This window comes from Ixodes scapularis, unplaced genomic scaffold, assembly GCF_016920785.2.
Source record: "Ixodes scapularis isolate PalLabHiFi unplaced genomic scaffold, ASM1692078v2 PGA_scaffold4__175_contigs__length_147842914, whole genome shotgun sequence".
Taxonomy (NCBI): Eukaryota; Metazoa; Arthropoda; class Arachnida; order Ixodida; family Ixodidae; genus Ixodes; species Ixodes scapularis.
The window spans coordinates 78,350,587-78,367,411 of record NW_024609879.1 but is presented as its reverse complement, the minus strand read 5'-3'; the positions used below and the strand labels follow the sequence as shown (position 1 = coordinate 78,367,411).

General features: G+C 41.6%; 1 protein-coding gene across 1 annotated transcript in view; it reads left to right on the top strand.

The window, feature by feature from the left end:
• The first annotated feature begins 7,098 nt into the window (after positions 1-7,098).
• The window catches only part of LOC121045946 (glutamate receptor ionotropic, delta-1-like), a 56,575-nt gene continuing 46,848 nt past the window's right edge, over positions 7,099-16,825 (top strand). Inside the window, exons 1-2 of the mRNA XM_042293614.1 lie at positions 7,099-7,104; positions 11,129-11,229. Coding sequence (XP_042149548.1) covers positions 7,099-7,104; positions 11,129-11,229 — 107 coding nt within the window. The remainder of the gene's footprint in view (positions 7,105-11,128; positions 11,230-16,825) is intronic.

Sequence of the window (16,825 nt, the reverse complement as noted above, 5' to 3'; positions counted from 1 at the left end):
CCCTTTTGTTTTACTTGTGATATATATCCTTTTACTTTTGTTTTATATAGAAACTACAATTGTAGACATTTTTATTGCGTGCTGTGATTCTATGGAGACATTTTTGTTTGCTTGTTCCAAATTTGCTTCAAATTCGACGAAATCAGGTGTAAGAAAACTTTTCCGTTTTTCGCGAGTCAGCGGCCTTATCACATTAGTTACGCGTCTTCGCCGGTATGACGAGCTGATAAACCGCCACAGCTCTCCCGCTTATCGGTAGATTTACCGGGTGACCGCTGTGACCATCTGGTTCACCGGCTTAGCGCACCGGCGACCGCTTTCCTTTCCTGGAGTTCGGTAATGCCCGATACGACCGAACCCACAGGCCGGTACACCAGATAGGGCCACCGCTACCACGCTACCGGGGCTCCGGACAAAGTAAACCGGCCGCGGTGAAACACTCCGGGCCGCCGGTATGGCGCCACCGGGACCCCGGACAGCGTATACCGGTCCCGGTATAACTACCCCGGGCCGCCGGTATGATGCTACCGGGCCTCGGGTCTAAATATACTGGACCGGTATGGACCAGTGCGATTCGGAATAAGTTTATATGTGTTTGTTTCAGTAGGGCAGCTACATTAGACTATTTTTACGGTGTGTTTAGTCTAGCTACACTTTCTGCTGCAATTCTAGAACACCAAATTCAATTATAGAGGCTAGGAAAATAAGAACGAGACTGCGGCCGACGACAAAACTACCTAGTGACCAAAACAAAACGACCTCTACTAATCGAGATTAATGTAAATCCACTATTCCCCATTTGTGTATAGCAAACCCAGTGTTTCTTGATTTTATTGATAATATTGTTTTGAACTTTAAAAATATGTTTCTCGATCTCTGTATTCGACTGCTTGACCTCACCAAGGCACCACACTAGATTCTTATATATCACAAATGTTCCAAAAAGTCACACAGAGAGGGGTAAGCAATTTGAGAATCGAATTTCCCTCTACATTTAGTGTGGCAATTAAATTTGAGACTAATAATACATATTGTGTATTATGTTCTATTATGGATTATATATGTATTCTGCAGTCTTTGCCAAAAGTTCAGAGCCCACCACGCGCGCCGTCACAGCAGGTTCGCTTCGCACGGCGGCGCTACTAGCGTAGTCACGCGCCGGCTGCGAGGTTTTTTTAGAGTGATGGGGAACATCGCACTCGCGTGGCGCTCGTTTAGAGAGCCCAGGGAGCGCGACCAACGCCACCTAGAGTCAAGACTGAAGCGCTCCTCCCGGGACCTCTCCGAAGGCACCAATCGAGATGGGCCGGGCGCCTCGGGATTGCGCCGATATGAAGGTAACACGCGTGAATATGACGTCGTAAAACACGCTTTTATTGATACAAATATGTTTTATTATCTATAAAGTAGTTTAGAAACAACAGATGGTCTAGTAAACAAATATGGTTGCACGGGAAGCGATCGGGAGCCGCGGAGCGGCTCTGACATGTGAGCACTGCGAGTGAACATACATTCGCACCAGCGATTTCCTCTTTTCCTTTTTAGCGCAGACATGTTTATTTTTTTTAGAATGATAGTTACCCACTGCAGTTAAGTTGGAAAGGTGCACACAGGAAAACCATTAGGGCACAAAAACTTTGAGGTGCAATATAAGAACAAGACGGGTACAACGATGCCTCGGGGTAGAGGGGTTCGCTTTGAAGAAAGATTTTTTTGTAATGTGAATATAGCTCGGAAAGAAAGATGTCTGTAAACAACCATTGACATGAAATCAAATAAAATGGCATGACGCCGAATGATGCGACATGGGAACATAGTTCACAGTAGCATTGTGATGCATTGAGAACCAAAAGCTCACGGAAAGTATTGCCTAAAAACCAATAGTGTGTAGTTGACGAACTGTGTTTCATTCAAGATAAAAGAGCATAAAAGTTACTTTATTGGTGGGAAGAATAATGGCGGCAAAAACAAGTAAGAAAACATTTTTTTTAAAGAGTTGATATCCACCTCAATCTTCCAAGTTCCTTTTTTTTAATTAATCAAAGTCAATTCGGTTAATCAAGTTCATCGCAGCTTTACTACTCAGACACTTATGAAGCGTAATTATTTTTATCACTTATTGGCTATCAACCATTTTTTTAGACGAATGGACGATCATCTTACACATCCCATTGCTGCTCATGCGGAGAAGGGCTTTGGGTGCGCACTGAACTTCTGCAGCACAAAAGTCCTGGCATCGCATCGTCAGCCACTAGGACGTGAAATCATCGAAACGTTCTTCACTGAAAAAGCAAAAAAAAAAAAAAAAGACGTCTCATCGGCATCGTTAGCCTTGATAAGACGTGAAATAAAATTTGTCAGGCCAGAGCTGTGAAAATAAAAAAAAATAAACATGCGCAGTCATGGTACGATTACTCAATCCTTATCGGCGCTCCCGATTGTAACCTCCACTCCTTCAGCCCTCCTCCGTTCTGCTCAACGTGTGAATTTTTTCGCGCCCGGAAATAAGCATTCGTAGAAGCTAAATGAAAGAGTTTTCTTGTCTGCGAAAGTCCTCCGTATTTTTATTCTTTATATATTAAGTATGACTATCTTGCACCGCAACCGATACACCAACAGAAGAGCAGAACCCTCCAGAGCTATTAGCTCCGACGAGACGGAGGTCTTGATAAAGACAGAGATACGGACTAGTGATTCTATCACGTAGTGTCTCATACGACATAAACAAAAATGGCATTAAGATATCTTACCTCTTAAAGGTACCCGCACAGCCAAGCCACCGCCATAGGTATATTGCCGCGAGTGCAGCTGATCGAGCAGGCAGCGGGTTCGCGGCCTAACGGTTATCGGGCGTGCCTTCCACGCGGGGTTCGATTCCTGGCCGCGAGCAGGCAGCGGGTTCGCGGCTCTAACGTAATGTTCTGGTAAATTCGAGAGCCGTGTTGCGTGTTCGAGGTCCGAATGTTCTACGCGTCGTACCTTTTACGCCGATCATTCCAGAAGCCCACGCGTGTAGATAAGGGGCTTCGCGTGGCGAGCCAAAGTCAGTTGTTTTCGCCCCAGCGTTCAACTCTGGTGTCACGCGGACTTCGACGCCCGCGATGCTCTGCTTTCCACGTTTCTCTTTTTTTCTTTTTTTTTTTTTGGCACAAGTTCACCACAATAAACGTTTCAGTTTCACCAGTTATTTTTGTTTCACCTTGTCATTCGTGACAATATTTGGGTACTACCACCTCAGGCAACGGCCGATTGATGACTCACGACATCGCTCGAGGGGGTTCATGCTGTCTCTCGAGCTACACCCGAAACAGAACACACAAGCCGTAGCATAAACAACTCACACACGAACCTGCAGACATATTAACGGAACAAGCAATCCGCAAAACGCTGCATAGTGTAAAGCCCTTTTGGGAGTGGAAAGTGTGTTACATACGTCGTCGTCGTGCTTGAGCTCGTCGGTGACTTTTGTGCATATCATCTTCTTCTGCGGCGTCTCGATGTCCTTCGTCGGCATTCGAATCTCATAAACATACGAACAAAAACCCAAAAAGGAACGATTCAATTCCCCGAACCGACACCCATGTGGTTTGAATATTGTCAACTTCCGAGCCAAACGGCGGCGGAAACCGGCATTCTTCTTCGGGGTCCCGGCGGTAGCTTCGTTTATTTCGTTGTAGAAAATATACACCCTTCCAATCCAAACATCAGAAATAAATAAAAAAAATATGGCATGTGTTTTATTACAAATATGCAAACTTATACAAACGTCTGAACTTACGATTATATTTCGCAAGATTTTGAATACGGCACTACCACTACTTTGGTGTTCGGATAGTCGAGCGTCCGGAAAGAAAGAAGAGCAGAAAACTGGAAAAACCCTAAAACGACGACTAAGGAGAAGCCCAACTTCTAGTATTGCGTCGTCCTGACACTGGGGCGTCATGCCTCCAAGCCCTACGGCCTTGACTCTAGGTGGTGTTGCGCAAGTGCGAAGTTCCCCCTCACACAAATAACTCCAGCCAGAGAGTGACGACGGTATCAACGCCACCGCTTGAGAGCGAGCTCGCTTCGGCTGCGAACACAGTGGGCTCAAACATTTTAGCAAAGACTGTACAATCATTTGCGTAGTTCAATTTTGTCCATCTTATAATTTGTGTAATTTGGTCCCTTTCATGGCCGATACTAAAGATGATAAAAAAAAGTGTGCGTCGGGATGAAACAAAAAAAAAGGGCACGAGACAGCTTCGCGGGACAGTCGAACTAGGCTTGGAAATGTGAAGACACTGGACCTAAGGTTTAGTCCCCGGCAGTAAGAGGTGCAACGAAATGTCATGCTTCCCTAAGTGTCATTGCTCGAATATGCCCAGGACTGACCAGATCTTGTTGGGAGCAAGAACCTAAGACAGTCATCACATCTGGCGCCCCGCAGAAACAAAGGCTCCTGTTGTGATTGAAGAACCGACCATCCCCAAGGACCTCAAGACCATTCCCCAAGGACCTCCGATTCTACTCAGCGTCTCTATGGCATCTACTCTAATCTGTGACCAGTGCTTTCCTAAGACAGACTTGTGAGCTGAACCTAATCCCGCATTTAACATTCCCCGATCCTTTTATTTTCCCTTGAATATAAATTGTTTTACGTGAACGTTTCGTTATTTGCCATTCGTCATAATTAATGAGCTGTTCTTTTTTTTTGTTTTTCTTTTGACGATAGAACTGAGTCTCGTCAAACTTCTTAAAGTCTATAAGACACCAACAACTTTGCGACACTTCCCCATTGCGTTTGTTCTTACACTGCACCACTGGCGAACGTAGGATCTTCAAACCTTTGAAACCTCAGTATAAAAGTTTTGAATGTAACTAGCGGTATTCCTGTATAACTTAGTAAATAAATGAATTTTTGCATTTTTCAGGACGCTCTTTAAAAAAACCTAAAAAAAGAACCTACATTTCTGATATAAAATTTGTTTTTTGCCTGTGCTACCCAGAATCATTGCGCCCCCCCCCCCCCCCCTATTTTACCTTCTCTTCTTGCAGGGCTTTAAGCATTTAAAGCTGTTGGATGATTGACCATAAAACTGAATATCCTTAATCTACCCAATCCTTGTTGATTGCACTTGTTCGCAAAGTTCAAAACATTTACGAACACATAAATGACACTTTTAATGGCTGTCGCATACGTGCCGCTCTCTGAAAAAGACAGTGACGACGATTTTAATTACTTTTTTTAAATAGTGTCTTTAAACTTCTTGGGAACCTAGGACACTGCCCACTTTTTTATAGACATTTTTGAGGCGTATTTCTGTGCCAACGAAAGAACTGAATAAACCGAAACAGAACTATCTTCTTTCTCATTTCTGAGCCTCCAAAAACGGAGGTGATGTAGCCAGTGACCTTAAGTGTAAATAGACGGTACAGGTGGCATTTAGGAGATCGAGACTCTGGGTACCGCGGTGGGTTATAGCAGAGCGGTGGCGCGGTCGTTTCGTCGGATCTGTCAACATGGACGACTATGCCTCTCTCGCCGGTGAGTTCGGGCGCTTTGCAGAATCATTTGAGTGCCGTGTTCCCAAACTAAACACGACACCACAGTTCCTTGTTGACCGTTTCGCGTACAGCGTAGCGAAGAGAAACGTAAATAATTATGTTTTATTTATGGCTTAATGATAATTTCGAGTCCGATTCATAATTTGCATGGTTATTCAAGTGGAAATTGGACGTGTTCATAAAAATTGCGAACCAAAACATGACGGAGGCCACGCCTTTCGTTTCGACCAATCGCTGACGCGTTTCTTGTGACGTCGCACTTCTAGGCCGCGCAACGTCACGCGAACTCCGCTTCTCCTGGCTTCTGCCGCAACTCTCGGGGCGTCGCGGCGATCGATCCCGGAAGGATCGTTACCGCGACTGTTTACTTCACAAGCGCCGGTTACGGCTGAAATTTTGGCAACGTTGCCTGGGACGTGCCTGGGAGCCATTTCAATCACTGAAAAAGTATTCGAAATTGTCGTCATTGACTCTTCTTAGACTTAAGGCTAGGCCTGCCTTTGTACCTCCGTATCTCGTAGAGCCTCTCAACCAGGGTCTCTGCGTGTGTACGTATGCGCGCACGCACAACTTTTTGCGTTTTGTAATTTTGCAGTAGAACGCCACGTGACTTGAAAACAAAGGTTAGGGCAGAAAGGAAGGTCAACGCTCATATTTGCTCCGGGGAGCACAGATTTTCGCTCCACTCCACCTGATCTATATCTTTCTTGATTTATGAATTTCTGAATTTAATGCTAGTGAAAATAAAATTATCAACCAACGGCCGATAATTTTTCTTTTGCACGAGAAAGGTTTATTTACAACGCTAAGCTAACACAAATTGTGAACTAAACCAGGCTAATATAAATTGTGAATTAAATTACAATTTTTACCATTCTATTTTACAGCACCAGCTACCAAAACGTGTCTAACAATACTGACATCCATAATTATTTGATATCAAACATATCCGCATGGGTCGCTTTAAGCGACCCTCGGTATTCCCAAGAACATAACGGGAGAAAATGTCTACGCCGAAGGAGCTTTTACCAAAAGATTCACCGTTAAGATATACGCTACAAGTCCTATTAAAGATCAACATGACTGTCTACTATTTGCTTCTGTGACATATTTACTCCAAATCTGTCATGTAAGAAAAAAGACATGCCACTTTTATAGAAGAGAGAACGCCGTAAGACAGTTCTACGATAACAAAGCACTTATGTGGGGTACTGTAACGGTCAACACGGAGGCGGGGAACAACAAAATGCTTTCCTCGCAAAGGAGTTGGCCATCAAGTCTGCATTGGAAATGGGAATTAGGAACCTGGGTTTCTTCTTTTATTGATGTACTAGACATGTAGAAGTTCCTAGCCTAGGTTCTTTCCAGAGATTCTTTTTTTTTTATTTTGTTTATTTTTGTTCAGTGTATGCACAAGAGAGTACACCTATCCTCCTCCGTATGTCCAGTTTAGCTGGTGACGTTCAGGCACTTATATAAGCCCAGCGATTTTACTCACTCATACCACAAGAGACACCCAAAGGAAATAGATATACCTTTGCAGTCGTCATTATGGAGGTGAGACTTCTAAAATTTGCAGTTCGTGCTCCTGCGTTTTTCGGTTACTTCTGAAACTTTTCATTATACACGGTGTCTTTAATAACTACATGCTCTATAAATCGAGCACAAAAACCCACACCTGCACATAGAAATCTCTCCCCATTACAGAATGTGCACTCCGCTAGAAGATATCCGATCATGAAATGTCAAGGCATAGCTTCCCAATAGAAGGCCAACATACTTGCCAGGCCCAACGGCGAATGGGTTCGCCGATGACCATGTTAGCGATGTTTATAACGCGTGGCATTATCTTTTAAATGGTGTAGTGTGCTGATGACGTACTCCGTCACCTGCTCGCAGCGCTGCTCTATCGGTGTGTTACAAGCATCGATTACTCGGTTGTCTGCGAACCAGTCCGCATTTAGCCTGGTAAGTTTGTTTGTCTCATTTTTAAGACAAAAAGGAGTTACGCCGTAGAAATTAACTAGCGGAAATGCATCACCTTAGGGCGAATTCTGTGAAAGATAGAGCTCCATATATGCGGGCACTGGTATTTCCGGCCAATATTAGTTCGCAGAGGTTTATTGTGGAATCTTCTTTATTTACCGGAATTACGATTCTATTGAGTAATTGCTGGTACTAATTTTGTCAAGAAATGATCTTTATGTGATCAATATTAGACTGTATAATAATCATTATATAAAAGCTTTAGTCTTAAATTGTTTTAAATTGTGACTAATTAATGTTGATTAATTTGTTGACTCCATAAACATCGCGGTTTTTCAACAGGAGCACTGGCATGGAAACTACAAATTCAAGCAGGTCACCCAATTTGCGCTGGATAGCCGGTTCTTCACGTAAAGATCAAATTGATTAGAATAGACCGTGGCTGCATATTCATCATAACTGTAGGTGTACTATCTATGTTTCTTTTACTTAGCTTTCTCTTCAAGCGAACCTTCCTGCTCTGAATTGTCTTGTTGCTAGTTTTAAGGCACTAACCTGCTAATTTGGTTTTCGCGTAAAATAATATATTTATTTTTATAAATATTTTTGTACTGTGACCTGTCCAATTTTATCAATTATTATTTTTATTAAAAAATTCCAGTGCAGTTTTTGATGCCGTACTTTTTATTTTTTTTTCTCTTTACACAAACCCTTTTGTGGCTGAGAAACAGTTACCATATTAATATTTCTTTACTCCGTTTCGATCAGTTCCACCTAGATAGAAGATAGCACCAGTATTAAAAAAAGAAACACAAATTAAATAATGTATAAGAAATACAAATCTTGATGAACGTAAAATAGCATGTCAAATATTGTAATAATATATTTTCTATTATTTGTAATATACACCGGATATTCATGAGTCAACTAAAATTGATATATGTATGGAACATGAGCGGAATAAAAACTACGAAGAGTAGGTTGAGCGCTCTTACTGGTCGAGGCTTGATTCCTGATTAAATTTATTATGGCTCTTGGTATCTTTAAGGTGTTACCATGATTAATTTTGTAATGATGTTGAGGAACACTTTAGTAAATCATTGGTGAGGCACACTGAAGTAAGTTAATAATAAACATTTTACAACCCTGTGCAAATAAATTATTCCCAGAATTTTGTAGATTAAAGTAAGTACCACAAAAATAAAGAAAATACTTTGAGCGATTTCTACGGTAGTTTAGACTCGAACCTATAAAATTCGATGAAGCTATTCTCTTAAAATTACATCGTTTCATTTTGAAGCTCTCTTAATTAATGTAATCGCGGAAATTTGGGTCTGCGTTAGGGATAAATCATTTAGAATGCTCAAATGTCCGAGCTTTTATCGTTTCTGGAAATCTGCACGTTATTTGACTAGATAAATAAAAAAATAAGAAAAACACGGAGACACAGGGACAATAAAAAAGGGAGATAGGACAACAATAACGTCTCGACACCGTCCCGATATCGCAGTGCGGACAACATCGGCAGGCAACTGTGACGATGATTACATCCACGAATCAGTGGAATATTTCGTGGCAGCTTGTTCTGTCAGTCAGTTTTAACTAAAAGTAGCTTGAATTTTTCATGTCCTTTCTCAATCAATTAGCACTTTCCGTGAACTCCTAACGTACATTCAAGTTGTCAAAACAGGAAGGGGGTTGTAGAAGCTAATTATAAAGGTTCACTGTCAGTTGTTATTTTGAATATATTTATTACACGTTTTATATAGCATTAAAGTGATGTACAATGTATGTAACATACACTATCTAGTGAAAATTAAAAAAAAACTCTGAAGACGGTCAAACTATGATTGTAATGCAATTAAATACAAAGGTGCAAGCGTTTGTCCTTTGTCCCCCTTGTTCCCCTTCTCCAGGGATTATTTTCGTCAGACGGTCAAACTAAGCTATTTTATTTTAATTCTGACAATCGTGTGTAGTACGCTTTTTTTTTCATAAGTGTAACACTATTGTGTGTACCTCGCTTGTCAAGTGTTAGGTCTATCCATCATTATTTGGTTTGTTCAAGCAGCGGTTCCTCCGGTTTTTCTCATCAAACATCTTATAGCGCCGTTAGTGTCCAAGTACTTGTGTGGGGCGTAAGAGCAGGGAGAAAAGTACTCTGATGATTACGATAGAGTAAAACATACCTAGATAGTCTGGTACATGACAAATGAGAGTAAACGCCAATTTTTTGATAGCGAGGTTTGAGCTCGACGTAAGTTGTGCCAGACATTAATTGACCGTTCATTTGTTTTTGTTTCAGATGATCACCAGCAAGCGAATATTGAAGGTGTCTTTTATACACGTAAGAAGTAAAACGTATTAAACTAGAACACAAACTCAGTAGATCTGCATAGTTTACTATAATTTCGTAATTGCTTACGTACCATCTCAAACATTGCTAAGAATGTTGGTCCCTTTCTCCCTATAAAACAAAATAACCTAATAATTGTATCATCAAAAAATAGAGTCAGTTGCAATTTATTAAAAAAATAGATTCTTCACTGGAAGCGGGTACCTTACTGGATAATTCACAAAAACATCATTTTATTATTACGTTTTTGTAAATCCCTAATATGTTATTCATGCACATATAAAAAGAAACATGGTCTTTTGGAATAGGACAATTGCAGTTCATACTTCAAATGGGAGACACAATGCTCTTCTATTGGGACACTCTCTGCAAAGCAACGCACGAGTAAAGCATGAGTCCTATCAGTTGTGCATTGTGACTGAGTCGCCGGATTGGTGATATTATGAACAACATTGTGGCGTCGATTTAGTGAATTACCTAATATTAATGCTTTACTTAATATTTAAGCTTACGAATGGGTAAAATATCGCGTAGTACGGATTAAAAGTTACATCACTCCGCAACAAAGCTTGCCGTTCTACTACGATATATTACAAGATAAAAGCTTTATTTGCGGTCCTATTAAAAAAACACTATATATTGCGTTTATATTGTCTAAAAAACATTATCATACCTTGGTCCTCCAAAAAAATTAAATAGAAAGCGTTTTTTTTAGGTCGATTTCGAATTTGCTCAATGTCCATAACATTCCTTTAAAATTTGTGCAACGATATTTATGTTGTAAAATTACATATCCCATTGATATTAAAATTAAATTTAATATTTGGGCTTTTTGGTGATGTCAAGGTCAAAGGAAGAGAGTTCGAGTTTTTATGATTCCAAAATATCATAATTGTTTTTTACTTGACATAATGAAACCATGTTATATGCCACATAAGCGTACGAGTGCAGTAGTTTTAGAACCGACAAAATAGTGAGTGGTCGAACACTCCATCTCTGACAGGTGTAAGAAATGTCAGTTTACCCCTTGGCGTCTTTAGTGGTCAAATACGTAGACACAAAATCTCTCAAGTTCGCCATTTGCGCTATTCTTCCCTTCCAATTGCTCCCAAAACACATTAATTTTGCTCCAAGTAAAAATTCGAACAAAGAAACACGCCTCGATTGTTATGAAAACACTCGTGTATAAAACTACCGTTCCTTTCAGTTTTTTATTCACAATACTCCAACTCCTTGCAGTGGCCCCCCTATTTATCGGTGGGATCAAGGAATGGAAAACTAGCAATTGCGGGTCCAATGGGCATGGTGGTGGACGCAATTACGGAAAGCCTCAACATGACGTAAGCCTCCACAATGTTGTTTTCTTAAGCCTAAGCCATACATTTCTTTTCGTCTGATCTCGCTCTTTTTTTATCCTAAGATCTATCTTGTTCGAGCCTCCACAATGATGTTTTCAAAATATTGTCCACAAATCCATTTGTGAAACTGTTGTGTATTGATAAAATTAGCGAATATCTGTAATTAGAATGCGCTACCTCCACTATTCTTCTGAAAATTTGATCCTGTCGTTTTTTTTTTCGTAATTAAGTAAATTCTGCCGTTGTGTGCATATTGTTTGTTTTTAAAACTTCTGCATCTGAACCGTAAGAAAAACAAATACTACAAATATCTTCATTGAAAAATAACGTAATCGACAAATTATTCACACGAAGAGCGCTCGAATGTCATCTAATTTCGGGTAATATTAAATAGCAAACTCCTTAACCAGAGACAGTCGTTAAATTTATGAAGCGTTTAACAACTAGAATTGTATAGAAAATATACCTCTCTATGTTTTCTTTCACTTTTTAGTTCTAGTTGCTAGATGAAGATTTACATAAAAAATAAACAAACGACTTCGTGAAATAATAAACTTATATACGCCCGGAAAATTTTTTTTACGGGCGTATATAAATATATTATTTTCCGTATCTTCCTCTTTAGTCTCAAACGTTAGGAGGGAGATAGTACTATTGAAGGAGACACCAGTAAATGTGTTTTGCAAGTTGAAAGAACTGTGCTGTCTGTCCTTGTCCCTAAGTGTTTTTATTCTTTCTTTGACTCTTGAATTTTCACCAACACGCTCTTTGATCTTTGTCTCTTATATTTTGAGCTTCGTATGTCTTGTCCATGTCCCACCTTCAAACCCCCTGAATTCGACCCTGTAGGGTTATTTCAAGCAGCAAACTTCTTCCCAAGCATGGCCCTTCTTCGCCTCAGGGTACGTTCCCTTGAACTTCACATCCGCAAAGGCATTGCTCACCTTGGAGTGGAAGCTATGCTGGGTTTCTGTTGCCACAACTAGGCTTCAAACTACAGACTCATGCAAATTTTAAGGAAGGAGGTATCACGACAGTTACTCCTAATGGAGACGATCCGCCCACAACAAATGACCATCATCTTTGGTCCATCTTATCGGACCCACCCATCTTTCCGGTTCCTCCCAAAAGCTGCGTCCAATCTTCTCGAATCTTCATGGAAGAAGGTTGTCACCGGTGTGACCAGTTTTCACCGTAAAACCCTCCAAACGAAATTAGAGCCTCCGGTCGTTCTATATGACCATCAACTCAGTCGTGGCACCTTCGATCTCCTTTCCAAGGGTCCCAAGTTTTCTCCGAACATTCCAACTACAAGGGTCGATTAACTTTAATCCATTCTGTTGCGACTCACATTCCAGAACAAAACCGGCAAGCTTTTCTTGAAGCTGGAGTCCGATCCACCTGCGCCCATCCGCCTCCACCTACGGGCAAAGTTCCGATCCGGGCTACAGTCGAAGAATTGCAAAGAAGTCACCTGAAACTACTGGAATCAGATAAAACAGGTGTTTTTTGACATCTTAGATGAAGGTTCCTAAGGGTAGAAGGTGAGCCAGGCATTAAAAAAGAATTTTGATACTCTTAAGACTAGGCCTTCAGGCTCTCTTCGTTCAAAAGCAAAGCAACTTTGCTTCTCCTTTAATCCCCCGGTTCTTAAAGCTGCCATTGGGGCTCCTTCCAAGCAATATCTAATTGTGTTTTTACGGAGAAAACCCATAAAAAAGGAGTTTCTTTATGACGCATCATTTCAGAAAAGAGATGTTGGCAGAAGCCTCTTGATCTTTTTCTCCAAAAGTATCTGTCATCGATCAGTCTCAACCAACATTTCCGAGTTCCCAACTCCACAGAACTTGTATCTCAACTTCATGACCTCCATTTTACTCCCGCGGCCTTTACAATGTTTTCGTTAGACATTGAGGAATTATATTACCGATTATATCCCGCATTTCTTATGGAATGTGTATCAAGTGCCATCCACAAACATGGCCCATGCGACTTTCAGAACTCATCTGGTGTATCTGAACGGGGTTTCCTAGACCTGTTGGCCCTATATCTACGATCAACACTCGTCGAACATGGAAAGGAAATTCTCAGGGAAAAGAAAGGTGTCTGCATTGGCTCCTGCCTTGCCCCGGTCCTCAGCGAAATATTTCTTCTGTCTGTGGACAGGGAGATTGAAGCACGCTTTGAAGAGTTGACACTCGTCTTCCATGTTTTTCCTTACGTGGATAAATATTTAGTCATTCACCCGATCTCATTTTTTTCTGAATCTGTAGTTCAAGCCTTTACTTCTTCATCCTTAGGCCTGAATTTCACAAGGGAAGACAGCTCAGGCGATGGTCTCCGGTATCTCGATCTTCGTCTCCATCTTCTTTCGACCGGCATTTGTTGGGCCTTCCAACAACGATCTCGGAAACCTATTCTTCCATTCCGCAGTTCCCACTCTAAACTGGTAAAACATTGAATCATTTGGTCTCCCCTTTCATCTTCTCGCACCAAATCCTGTTCTCACTTTGCAAGCTAAAGCATGACAAAACAACAAGAACGTCTTCTCAAAGCTGGTTATTCGCAAGGTCTACTGAGCACCATTCTTGTTCAGTTAATTCTAGCCACCCAAAGGCCCCGTGCTCCACGTAGTAAGTCTTCACGTGTTATCTGCATTCCATATGTGCACAACTCGGCGCACAGATTGAAGGGAATTGTAGCGCGCTTCAACACTTCAGCTGTCTTCTCTTGCAAGTTGCGCCTGAAACAACTGTACAGGTGAGTGAACAAGAACGAGTCATTCAAATGATGTTCCATTAAACATGCCAATCAGACCGTTCCCTATGAAGAGGGGGTGGTATACTCCATCCCTTTCTCATGTAGTGACCGATACATTGAACAGACAGGGCGTTGCCTGAACATTCGCCTACGAGAGCACGTCCTCGAGGTCTCCCGTGCTTCGCGCGACACTTTTCATCCAATAGTTGTGCATTAACGCCTCTGCACGAACTGTGAAGCCCGGTTCCAGGACATCAGCACGATTGGCAGACACGAGAACAAGCTCGGCCGAGAGATCATTTAAGCATACAAGATAGCCGGTGACGATCACAACATCGCTGCTCCTTCTCTCGCGTTGTCCAGAGTTGAGATGAACTACCTGAAGCCAGAGCTGACTTAGTCAAAGGGCCCCTTATCTGAATTTGTCAATAGTGTTTTTCTTCTTTTTTCTTCCTTCCGGCATCTCTTTATCTTCTAGTGTATTGGGGGTGATTTTGTATTTTTTTTACTTCGTCAAGACTCTTAAAATGAAGAAGCCGCATGTTCTAGAAAAGAGGACCATGTTTTCTACAGGTGACTAAGATTCATAAAATGTTTAATTGGACTAACATCTGCAATTTCAAATTTGCTTATATAGGGCATTCTAAGGGAAGACAAGGAGATCACGTTGACCAAGACGATATTACCTCTCGTGGTACTGAAATATTCTAAAATTGCTTTCAAGGAAAAACTTTCATATTTCTTATATGTTTCAAGGAAGAGAAGATAAAGGCACCTCTTGTGAGCACGATTTAAATGACAAAACGAGTGAGTGGTCGCAGTGTCACTTTTTTCTTAGCAAATTTCATATTCCGTTTTTCACAGCTTACATATCCAGCTGTATCCGTCTGCTTGTGCCATAGGCGTTACACAGCATATGGTTGGCTACTATGCAGCAAGTTGTCCGAATTGTCTAACTGGCTTAAAGTACCAAACCCTGTCTGAATCATGAGCTCCGCAATCTTTTGCAAAGCAAGAATTTGTTTGAAGCGAATATACTCTCAACCGAGGCTGCTACCAATTATTATACACTTAGAACATCAAAAAAGTATATCTTTGATAAAAAGCCTTCTCATATTGAAAAAAATAATCCTAAGGACGTCGACATCCACTTTTATGAAATGTTTAATTTGTTAAAGTCGTAAACGAAAATCCGCGTGTATTTACGTTACCGCGTAAAGTGTGTCAAAGAGACAGCAGATCGGCGCCTGTGTAATTCGCTAGTTTCGTGGCGCCATTTTCGTTTCTCCTCCGCCTCCTGAGCACGGTTCTGAGGATGTATACGCCATTTTCGCTTCAGATGTCGACTCCGCTACGGTCGAGTCTCCTCAGCAGGCAGTAACTTGTTCGTCTACCTTCTCGTTCTTGCCCATGACTTTGGGAATTTTTTTGTTTTTAATTTTTAACGATAAATACCAACTAGTCCAAACGACAACGGTAGTAAACTAACAAAATTTTTCCTCCGAGTAGCTACGAACTTTCCGAAGTCTTGCACTGCCGTGTACACTTTCGTCTGCTCGGATGGTGACGTGCCTGCGCTGGCACTACGGGGATCTCCACTGCAGCAGACAGAAAATGCCAGGGCGAATTTTTCGAACACCCGGCCTCCAACACGTGCAGGCTGAATTTCGGCGTGTTCGGGCCTCATCACGTCCACGCCCGAGGAAAACCAGACGACGAAAACGTTGTTGAAGTTTGGAAGATATAGAAAGTATTGCCACTTCAATTCAGCGGAATTTGTTCTATTGTTAGCTCAATCGGTTGAGCAGTTGACTGAAGAGGAAGGATTACTGTCATCCAAAGGTTTCGATCCGGCTCGATGGTCGGATAGTTTTTTGTTTTCTTCGTAGCGGCGGCGGCGGCTACCAGCGATCTTGCGATTGGTGGTACCACCGGGAGCTTTCGAAAAGGACAAAAATGCAGTTAATTGGGGAGCTTTCCGCTACCATATATCTTTGCAAAACTTATGAGTATTACTTGTCTACAGTATTGGTTTCTAGGCTGTTCGTACAAACAAAACTCCGAGCTCCATTTAGTTTTTAACATATGTAAATTTGTTTGCTTCAATAGACCCTTCAGCGGCAGCTTCGAACAATTCTATTTACAGCGCGCGTCCCTGGTTTTGAGAGGGTACGTCAGTGTTGCCCGACTGCGCTGGGCTGTGGGTTTTCTGGTCAGTGGGCTGTGGCAGCCTGCGTTGGCGCACTTCTGAACGCTGGTGGAGGCTAAATTGCCGCGTTTTATTTCTTATGCTATGGCGAATAGTTTTTCTCGGGTTTATTAAGAATACATTGTACAATTTTTGGGGACAAAAACAACGAAAGGAAAACTGTTTTGGTGAGTCCGTGCGCGACAGAACAAATGCAACTGGAATATTTGCTTTATCTTATGTTGATCTTTTTACGGCATCATACACTCAGCCGTGTCAATCTACAAAGGTCCTAACCGTCGAAAATATTTGACCGCAGAGGATATCCGAACTGCATGGGTATTCTCCGCCCACAACATGAAATTCAACGAGCGAACAATATATATTGTACGTACCCCATGGTGCCGCGTCATCCGATCAGGATTTCAGAAAGGTCTCAAATAACACAGCATATTCAATATGCAGTGTCGACGATAGTCACTTCACGACGATCGGACGGAATCCGGCGTGCTTTGGGGCACGTGTAAAAGAGATCTGTTTTTTGTTGTTTTTTTTTTTGCACAACTTCAAAGCAAATGAACGAACGTGTCTATTATTAGGAAACGACCCTACCAGCTATTTTTTTCGAAG